The sequence below is a fragment of the Musa acuminata genome, chromosome BXJ1-2 (assembly GCF_036884655.1).
Source record: "Musa acuminata AAA Group cultivar baxijiao chromosome BXJ1-2, Cavendish_Baxijiao_AAA, whole genome shotgun sequence".
In the NCBI taxonomy this organism is placed as follows: domain Eukaryota; kingdom Viridiplantae; phylum Streptophyta; class Magnoliopsida; order Zingiberales; family Musaceae; genus Musa; species Musa acuminata.
In genome coordinates, this window is record NC_088328.1 from 25556337 (window position 1) to 25566800 (window position 10464).

At 36.2% G+C, this 10464-nt stretch overlaps 1 protein-coding gene across 2 annotated transcripts; it reads right to left on the bottom strand.

The window, feature by feature from the left end:
* Window positions 1-545: 545 nt before the first annotated feature.
* Window positions 546-9407, bottom strand: LOC135604998 (integrin-linked protein kinase 1-like). Of its 2 annotated transcripts, XM_065094672.1 has the most exons (12): window positions 8716-9406; window positions 8465-8539; window positions 8243-8347; window positions 7211-7296; window positions 6004-6124; window positions 5045-5124; window positions 3941-4003; window positions 3716-3831; window positions 3116-3201; window positions 2019-2143; window positions 1035-1166; window positions 546-750 (listed from the first exon to the last, which is right to left on the bottom strand). In XM_065094672.1, the coding sequence occupies exons 1-12, from the start codon at window positions 9133-9135 to the stop codon at window positions 744-746; spliced, it is 1416 nt and encodes a 471-aa protein (XP_064950744.1). In that variant the 5' UTR covers window positions 9136-9406; the 3' UTR covers window positions 546-743. The 2 variants fall into 2 exon arrangements, with proteins under 2 accessions (XP_064950744.1, XP_064950738.1); XM_065094666.1 differs by lacking the exon at window positions 546-750 and having other exon boundaries at window positions 1025-1166; window positions 8716-9407.
* Between the last annotated feature and the right edge of the window lie 1057 nt (window positions 9408-10464).

Consider the following 10464-nt stretch of genomic DNA (forward strand, 5'->3'; position numbering starts at 1 on the left):
TAGCTATATGTTTTATTAGAGATAGTTAAATTTTCTAAAAATAAAGTTATTTGTAAAAGTTTTATGTATACAAAATAAAAAATTGATGAAAATATTATTCATAAAATATAATCAAAGTAGCATACGAAGCTTTATATTATCACTATGGATCTTAAGAGATAGAATGTTGAGATGGACATTATTGTTAGAAATTTTAAAAATATATTAATAGATGGTAAAATAAGAGAGAATTATTGATATTGTACAAACTTGTGATTAAAAACATATGAATATTATAGTTAGAAGAGATAAGACATCTAATGCTAATGGCATGAAGAAATATAAAGAAAAAATTAAAAGAAATTTATTATAAATTATAAATTTAAATTTAAATTCTCTTAATTCGATACTACTTTAGGAAGAACTCAACGGTAATAAATCTATATAGTAAATCCCAAAAAATTAAAACATTATGACTTCTTACAAGTAAACATAGCCATATACATCTACAACTTACAATCTTTTCGGCTCAAATGCTATGTGCCAAAGCTAAATAAAGCCAAATGGAAAGAAGAAAAATATAAAATATTCAAAATAAAAAAATATATTCCAAGTATTATTTGGTCAGAGTTTGTAGTGACATACAATAGCAAATCTTTATCGGGAAAACTAATGTTTATTAGTGAATGTTATACATTGATAAATATTGCATACTAGTGTTACAACATGATGGAACATAATGCAAGCCGGCGAATGCCTCCTCGTTATTTCCTGCAAAATGAGAAGAAGTATGGTTAAAGAAAATTAACCTAAATGCAACTCTATTATATTGGATTTTATTTAAAAAGGACATATAAACTTTTTGATCATACTAAGTACAGAGTGAAAGTGCAAACTCGGTAGTGAAAACCATAAGGACCCAAAAACTAGATGCATACTCCCACAAATTTCACATGAGAAGCAACATTTCAAGTGCCATACTATGCTCAAACATTTGGATTCACAACCTACAAGTAATCAAGCAATGCAAAAATTATCATAAAAATCAAATGTACCAGGGAAGCTTAAAGTTTTCTTTCCATCGGCTTGGCCTTGAACAATTTGCATACATCTTGTCCAGCCGCAGAATTATTTCCGAGAAAGTTGGTCGCACAACAGGTTGTGGATTCCAGCATTCTTCAATTAACCTGCAAAAATGACCATATTATATTTTTGATTCACTTCTATATGGCAGTACAAAGGGAAAGTTAATCATCCACTGTGATTTTCAAGTATTTGTGAATTTTGTTTGTCCAGATCTTGGGAGTGTCAGAAGGCACTGAAAATAAGCCAATCTATTAGCCAAAACAGAGAAATTTGGTTAGATTAACAAGATTTATAAATTAATTAACCTACTTAAAAGGGCTTGGTGTATATTGGGAAGTCTGCTTACCTACTGTAATTATATATTACCAGTAGCTAACCATCTACTGTGAACAGTTAACACAAGTAGTTGTTCAGAACTTATCACTAGTTGCACAAAATTTCTTGCATGAATAAATTACATATACAACTCATGCAGCCCTAGAAGAAAAGCTGGTAATAAATATTTCAGTACATTTACTAGATTTGACTGATCCCATAATTATTATAAGAAAATTAGTATACTTACACCAAAAGTTTCTAGCCAGAACAACAAAAATCAAATTATAGAATTACACAAGCAGATCTAGTTACGGTTATGATTATTTCACTTAGCAAGTAACATTACAGGACAAATAAATAGAGGACAACTACTTAAGAGTATACATGGAATAAAGGAGAAATGAAATCGAGATGATTAGTGTATCATATAATAAGCAGATCTACATGGTTTCCAAAGAGACCTTAGGAAAGTAGTAAGTTAAAGACCTCTGTTTACTAAGTTTTATATCAACTTGTTATGAGTGTGCTCATGTCCTTTTATAGGAAATTTACCTTTAATAGCTTTACTATTAAAAATATGTATAACTTTGAACAGGTACACCTGAAATCTCTTTGACTTGTGAAGAAAGACATACTCATTCAGATCAGGAGCATAAGCCTTCGACTTGGTCTTTAATATTGGTCTGATTCCTTCCAAGCAAATCATTTGAGCAACATCTCCGGGAGCCTTGGGGTGAAAAGCTGGAACTCCTTCAATCATCTGAACTTTCAGAAGGGGACAATTGATCATTGCATAGAAAAAACTAAGAGCAAACATCATTCTCGTTGTGGAAGCTATCCAACACAAAAATAAGATTAACAAAGTCAACTGACACTAGAGCATATGATAGATGAAGCAATAGAATGATCTGCTTAATTTACTAAACATCAATTTTACACTTCTATACTGCTTCCTCTTCTCTAGCATAGCCACCATATAAGCTTGAATGTCAACTTTTGAGCAAGAGAAGCAAGTGTGACATTTTATAACATAATCAGCATTTGCTTCTATATTTAAGTAAATAAAAAAGATAACAAAATCTCAACTCTCAGGTCTGATATTCTTAACCAAAATGCTTATCTGATGTTATAATTGAGGCGGAATTAAAATTATTTTACTTAATATTTCCAAGAGACTGCATTTTTAGGTGACATACAGACAAGTAAAATTTGTTCAGGCCAAAAAAAAAAAAAAATCCTCCCAGAACAGTATCTTTGACATATTTAAATAAATAGTAACATCAAATCATAAAATAGCTACGTGTCAAATGGACTTGGCTAAGTAGTCAAAACCAAAAGGATTCTTCACCTGAAGACCTTAACCAATTAAATGAATAAAAGTTTTAATTAAATAGGCGAGACTGAGTTTTCCAGTAAATCCTTATAATCCATGAGATTGTGTTAAAAAGTAGGGACCAAGAAAAACAGATTCACTAACTTTATTCATCATCATTTATATCTGAGACTGTCATACAAAAGAAAAGAAAAAACATTCTGGATAGCTAAATAGACTTATTTTACTCAAGCAAAGTATATTATGCAAGTTCCTTTTAATTAACTTCTGAGTGGACACTTGAAACTTGCATATTGGTTGTGGTTTCAGAATTTCAGTTTCAACTGAAATAAAACTCTCTGTGGAAGATAATGAAATGCTGGAACTTAAACAAACAAAAGAAAATTTGAATCGACAAACCTCATAAAGAATGAGACTGAAGGAGAATGCATCAACACTTCTATCAAATATTTCATTCTTGTACAACTCTGGTGCAATGTATAAACCTACAAGTGGTATAAAAACCATCAAAATTTATATACATGGACTTGTTACATAAAATATGAGCTAATGGATGATGTTAGGGGTAGGAATTCAACATGGCATTATAATGCCTGGAAGAAGGACTATAAAATTTTACAATACTCTAGTGAAGCAGATGAACCTGCAAAAGTTCCATTTGTTTTGAATTTTTTGTCGTGATCAGTTTGGCTTCGTTAAATGTTATATACGATACTGTTTAATCATATTTGAATTTAATTATATAAACAATATAAAAATGATAAATCTAATTCTTATATATATAAAATATTTCAGGTAACAAAGTGTTTTTAATAACATAATGTTATTCATGTAATCTCAGTTCTATTTTCACTTGTAGTCCAGTACAGTTTAAAGCTTGTAAAAGGAAGAAATTAAATTCAACATAAAATTCTCTTAAAACCAAACCAAATTGTGTGCATCTATCGTGTGTGGGCCAAGAGTAGGTTCAAATTTAGTATACAGCATAGTACAACTTACTGTCAATATGAGCCATGGGATGGGCTAACTTGTATCTGTCTGGAGATAATTTCGATATCTTAGTCAAGCCAAAGCCTGCCACCTTCAATTGACCACCATCATCTATAAAAATATTTCTGGCACCTTACTAAAAATATTAATCATATAGTAGATAACCAAATATTTATGTCTGCAGCTTTGAATATGACTGATATGTTATCAAGTACAGATATTGGATCATCTTACTTTGTCCTTAAATCACAATGGACTATTGGGTCTGGTTTGCACTCATGAAGATAATTCAAGCCCCTGAATCATAGAGCAAACCAATACTTGGTTAACAAAGTTCCATTTAACCAAAAAACTAAGGTTATCTATGTAAATTTACATTATGGAAATTTGCTAATGCCATCAATGCACATGATATTATTACTCCACATGATCAGTATATTGGTGTATATCTGTGGAACACAAACTGTAAACAGGATTCATTTAATGGAAAGAAAAGCTGTGAACAGGAGAAAATGCATAATGAGTAGCACAAGAAAACACAATCAGATTTAGTCAGGTGATTTTGAAAATTTTGTCTGCATAAATAAGAATCAAATACAGAATGAGCAAGCAAAATCTTGACGCACAAATGTTGAGGTCCAGGTTCAGTCAAAATTTAGCTGAGTCAAATTGTAATTAGATTTAACCCATCAGTACCAATCCGATGTCCGGATGGAAAAGTGGAAAAGTTACATTAGGCCACTAACAGTTATCATCAATATGTATCTTTGGTCAAGCTGGAGTGGCAGCTGAAAAAGCTAAAATCAATATATTATATGTTATGCCATGGAGAAATCTGGCTATAAATCTTCAAAGAACAATATGCATCTACAAAGACGGGCCTTCAGTATGGCCTTTGGAATTCTATGCCTATGAGGAATAGGTTCTCTGGTTACACTGACAAGCAAGAAAAAGAAGAGTATGCATAAATTTTCACCAAAAAATAAAGCTTATCCCATGAAAGAATAAGGAAGAAAAGGTTGAAGTGTTAAATGCACATTCACAACTCAGATAATACTATAAATAAAAATATCTAGTGCTTAAACTAAAAAGTAACAAAAAATATAAAATCTTATTCTTATATTTCTCCATAAATAATGACAAATAAAAAAGCACAAGAAGTAAGCAAATTTAGTATCTACAACATTTCAATTCCTTCATATTCATGTCCAGAATAGGTTAAAAAAATAAAGATGATTCCTAGCAGATCTCAGCAGAAGAGTTTTCAAGGAAATTAGTTAAGCTGATAGGATAAATTATTAGCAAATGCAATTCAAACAATAGTAGCTTGATACATGCCTGGCAATGTCAAGGGCAAATCGAAGAGCTTTATGCAACTTTAGACGTCCCTTCTTTTTAAGATAACTTCCTAAGTCACCCTGAGTTTAGAAAGCAGCAGAACAATTGACAGGTCACAGCCATGATCTTGAATACCATATCACTAAACCACTCTTATGAAGGATAGGCATCTTAAGAAGTTGGAACACAGATAAAAAGGCTATAGATTGTTTACAAAAAATGGAGAATGACTAATAAATTTTGAGCACATTATGGTTTGATAAGATCATAGATTCAAATGTGGATTATGACATTGTCAGTATGGACTGGTTTTTATGGGTCCAATGGCCGCCAACCGGGCAATTTCTCACATTTCTGTCCAAAACAAATACTTGCTTCTCAGGAAACTCACTGTACCAATCTTTTTGACAGTGAACAGACTGATAATGAGCTATACCAAGCAGTAAGCTTACTTCCCGGTTCTAGTATCAGTTCTTTTATTCTGGCAACTGTCAACAATTGTCTCTTCTTTCTTTATTTTATTTTATTTTAATTTTCTTCTTCTCTGAATCTCTCATTTTTTACAACAGCTCTCTCCCTCTTCCCTCCATCTCCTCTACCTCTTCATATGTGTTGTCATAGCCTCCTCCCACAGGTACGCATCACAATCTCCTCTTCCTCATCCGCATTGCCATCCTCCTGCTGATATGTGTCACCTCCTCTTCCTCCTCCTCCTCCTCCTCCTCCTCTCTCTCTCTCTCTCTCTCTCTCTCTCTCTGGGGTTCTAGGTGATCTTGACTGGTACCAACTAACAGTGGCACTTGGTACACCAACCAGTACTGGTGCCACAGGAATCTTGCCATCACCCAGTATCAGTATAAGACTAAGATTCTAATTCATGGACAAAACTATCAGTGCAATAATTAGATAAAATAATTTCTTCACAGCGAAAACCATAGTAAGCATTACCAGCAACTTACTTTTGGAAGGTACTCATAGACAATCATCATGGGTATATTCTGAGTAACGGCTCCAACAAACTGAACCACATTAGGATGTCGAACCTTCTGCATCAGAGTCAGCTCATTCTTGAAAGCATTTCTGTACATGTAAAAGAAATATAAGGTAAATCAATGACTCTAACAATGTGTAGGAGGAACAAGATGAGGGAATAACTTGCTCATAAGTCAGTATTCTATATAAAGTGCTGATGATGTGCCGATTTAACCCAATCACATGATTAACAAAGCATCAAGATACAACTCAAAACTATATTCTAACAGACACAAAGTTTTAGTAAACCAAAGAAAGGTAATTTCCCATCAGCCGGATTGTGTTTAATTTACTAGGGTCAAATTTTTGTGTCATGATTACTTAAACTTAATATCCAACTACAGGGGAAATATTATATTGTTGAAACAATTGCTTTCAGTGAGCTGAATTAATGTCATTTCAGCTTCTAGCATAACTTCTTAATATGTGATTGTAAGTTTGGAGCAAGTAAGATTTCTACAGAATGGTCTTTCAAAAGTTTATTGATGTTAGCAGAGCAGTCCTTTCATCCAAATAGGAAGATCAGTTTCAGGACCTGAACATTTCCATGTTAGGGTGTGGCTCCTTTCTGTTAATTTAAATACATTCTAGAGAATACAAGCACTATAGGAAAGTCCTATCCAGTTTAAGCTCTATTAGGTTTTGATCAGTAGCTATCAGCCACATTTTATATGGAGCTTATGGAATCCATTTTAGATACTATTTGTTGTCTCATTCTACTATCTGATACAATCGACCAATTATTAAGGACAAAGGGCGATTAGACATGTTAGCATGAAGATCTTCTAGGATGATATTATTTTGCATGTCACCATTAATATCTTTTCCATCAAAGTGCCTAATGCCTTAGTCAAAGCAAAGTTAGGCAAGGGTTAGAGACTTGGAGTGAAATGATATGCAAGTTTGCATATATCAAGATTCAGGATTTTCTTATCAATAACAATATAGGCATCTGAGAGTACATAGTCCTCTAGATAAAAACAATTAATTGATAACTGGTAAGGTTTCAAATAGGAAGTTTGCCTATCTTCATAGCTCAAATAAGCTCAAGTAGACATGCTTTAGCAAAAAAAATTGAACATGAAAGTATCTAATGCAGCAAATGTTTATATCATGGAAAGAATAAACAAGTACATGGTGTCTGGATCTGAGTAGGCATCCTGCTCAAGCATCTTGACGGAGACTTTTATTCCATTCCATTTAGCTACTTGACGAATGTCCTATCAATACCAACAATGGCAAATGATCATGATCAACATAATTAAGAAACTAAATATTTCAAAATAGACCACAAGAAAACTTCACAGGAATAATTACATGAAACAGCTCTTACAGCAACACTGGAATAACTGACAAAATAAACCAAGGCAAGGCAAAAGGATATGGATATCCATCCAATTCAACCATACTAGTTGCAACATATCGTACAATCAAAAGACTTCAAGTTAAACTCCAGAGCACCTTATATATCACAAATTATAATGAACATAGCATAACTGTCAAGGATACAACAGGCATGGAGCAAGACAGTACCTTTATCAACAATAGGTACACACCATCCATACTAATCAGTAGGGACTGATTATTGGCCTGGTGATGTGCTAAGATGGCTAGCATCAGCTCATCATTTGCAAGCCAGTGCTACCCAAAAATGCAATAATTTATGACCATAAAAATAAAACTCTTAACATTTAAACCTCAGACTGGAACTTAGGCATGCAGAATTTTCCTGATCCTCATCACAACAATCACTGTTAGAGATGTTTGTGCGCTAGTTTCCAGACATCTCTCTGATGGATACTAATGAGCCTAGCATTAGGTATCCCTAGCTCAAGCTTGGCCGTTTTTAATCTGCAGGAAAGCTGCCAACTTAATTTCTATCGAACTCAAGCTGCTCATGAACAGCTTGGATAATTTTTTGATGAGAAAACATGGTAATAAAGTATTTGAAAACACAATGAAAGAACAGTGCTTGTAAAAGATTATCTTTCCAAAATATCAGCAGAAATTATTATCTCTGTGCTTGCCAAATGCTTAAAGACAATTTTCCCAAAGTCCAAATCTTGTCATTCTCTTCCAGAGAAAGTGAGGCATGATTCTTGATACAACTTATAAGCAATTAAAGCTGAAACAAATCACAATAAGTCTGAGGTGCAAAGAACATGCCTTTGAGAGCTCATCACCCTGCCGGAAGTAAAGCTCTGTTGGGTTCAGCTCATACTCAGGAACATCTTGGGGATTAGAAACTGCCATTGGGGTCTTTCTAGTCTTCTGTTAGTGCACGCCAGCATTTAGAGAATAATAATTTTGGTAAGAAAAGTATGTTTTCCTTTTGAAGGGGAAGCAAAAATTTCTCTTTTTTCATCTTGTATTTGGAATACATCCTACCGGTGTTTTGGCTCCTCTAGCTTTCAATAGATCATAGACTTCGGCATTACCATAGTGCTTAGCATCTGCAGCCGCCTGCAATCCGATAAACAAACTGAGATTCAAATCGAAAGTTGGATATACTAGTATGCATTACATGATTTCCAGCTATCATCAAGGATGAACATAGAACGTTGATGAATTCTTAGCGCGCACACATCCATTTCCACTTTGAAGCAACTGTCGAACAAGGAAATTGTTTGACAACATACCGTGCTTCCCCAACGATCTCTAGCGTCGATGTTGGCCCCGATGCTGAGCAACAGCCTGACCACATCCACGTGCCCTTCGCAGGCGGCGATGTGCAAGGCTGTCCGGCCGTCGAGGTCGATGCTGTTCACGTCCACCCCATCCTTGAGGAGGTCCTCCACCCCATTGGCGTCCCCTTGGCACGCCATGAAGAGGAGCTGCATGGTAGCGTCGAGATTCTCCGGCACCCCCACCAGCTCCCCCTTCACGGGACTCCGCCGGTTGGGGTCGAGCGACGACTGCCGCCCAAAGGCGAACCGTCTCGCGTTGGCCAGCCTCGGGTCGAGCGAGGCGTGGCGCCCGAAGCTGAACCTGCTCTTCGACAGCGACCCGAGGGAGAACTGCCGCGACACCCCCCGCTTCAGCGCCGCCACCACGTCCATCTCCGCAAGTATCAGAGCTCCAGATCCAGTCAAGACGCAATCTTTGATTCGCAGACTGAAGCAAGATCGAATCTTTAAAGCCAGAAAAAGATCCTAATTCCAACAAAACGCGGGTCGATACTGAAGACTGGGAGCTGGAACTGGAGCTATGGAACAGGACCCAGAAGGGCCCGAGATTCCGGCAGTGGAATGGAGGTCATGGCGGAGATGGAGGATCTTTTATCGGCAGGAGCTGAAGGGATAGAGAGAAGGGGGGGATTTGGAGAAGTATTTAAAGCCTCTTCTTGCGGGGGCGAGAAGGGCGTCATTTTTATATTCGTGCTTTCAACGCGAGCGATAGCCGTCGGCCAGAAAAAAGGTGCGAATGTGATCGGATTCTCACCAAAGTGGCTTCTGACTAAAATATTACAATCCCAGCATATCAGCCGTTGGAAGTAGGAGGACTCTGCCGATCACTGACTTTAGCCATCGTGAACGGCGGCTGGAATGTGTACAATGATTGGAAAGGATCCCCACCTGGTCCATGAGTCTTCTGTACGACGATGGTTTGAACCGGTCCAATCTATCTCCGATCCAGTAATCGAATCAAATGTACCAATGATTTGGGTCGCGGTCGTCTCGATGGATGGCTCGATCTAGCTGAGTTATGATAATGTCCAATTCTACGATACAAGTGGAAATGGAAATTGGATCCTAAAAGCTCAGATACACCAACAACATGAATATTAGATACAGGTAGTGCCCATAATGGACTGCCCAAGAACATATGTTATACGCGCCTACCAACTCACCTGCCTCAATTATTTTAGGGAGACCACCGAGATCCACTTTGGTTCATCCCCCACATGTTGCTTGCCCACTAATTCAAATGTGAGAGAGGTCGGCAAGGCACGGAGGACAAAGAAGCAATCATCATGGTTCGACAATTACCAATAATTGAGAGGTGTAAATTAAATGAGAATTTAAGGCCGAATGTGTAAATTGAATGATGCAATGGGTTGTATCCAACTACATGATCCAAAACCGTCAACATTGACTTGCGGTTGATCCAATCGGTGGTGGGTTCCTCTTCATGGGAGCTACGCTATAACCGACGAGCCATCCGTGTCTATTCTTCTTTCACGAGGTAGTCCACAAGGCCCGTCCATCAGTTATGATTAGACCACCTTTTGATCGTGATAGAAAGACACCAAAGTATATAATTATCTTGAGATAGATTTTTTTATTGTTCACACAATACATGATGGAAAGCAAAACCTCCCAATCAACAAGCATTCATATTTTTATCCTGAAGTTGCAAACTTTTTGATTGCTTTCACTGTTTTAAGA

Bases quoted from the DNA above. Each gene is read 5' to 3' on its own strand.
- LOC135604998 (XM_065094666.1), bottom strand. From the start codon at position 9,135: ATGGACGTGGTGGCGGCGCTGAAGCGGGGGGTGTCGCGGCAGTTCTCC. The intron at 8,348-8,464 runs GTAGGATGTATT...GTGCACTAACAG, and splicing joins CTAGAGGAGCCAAAACACCG to AAGACTAGAAAGACCCCAAT. The intron at 1,167-2,018 runs GTATGTCTTTCT...TCATTTTTGCAG, and splicing joins TATGCTCCTGATCTGAATGA to GTTAATTGAAGAATGCTGGA.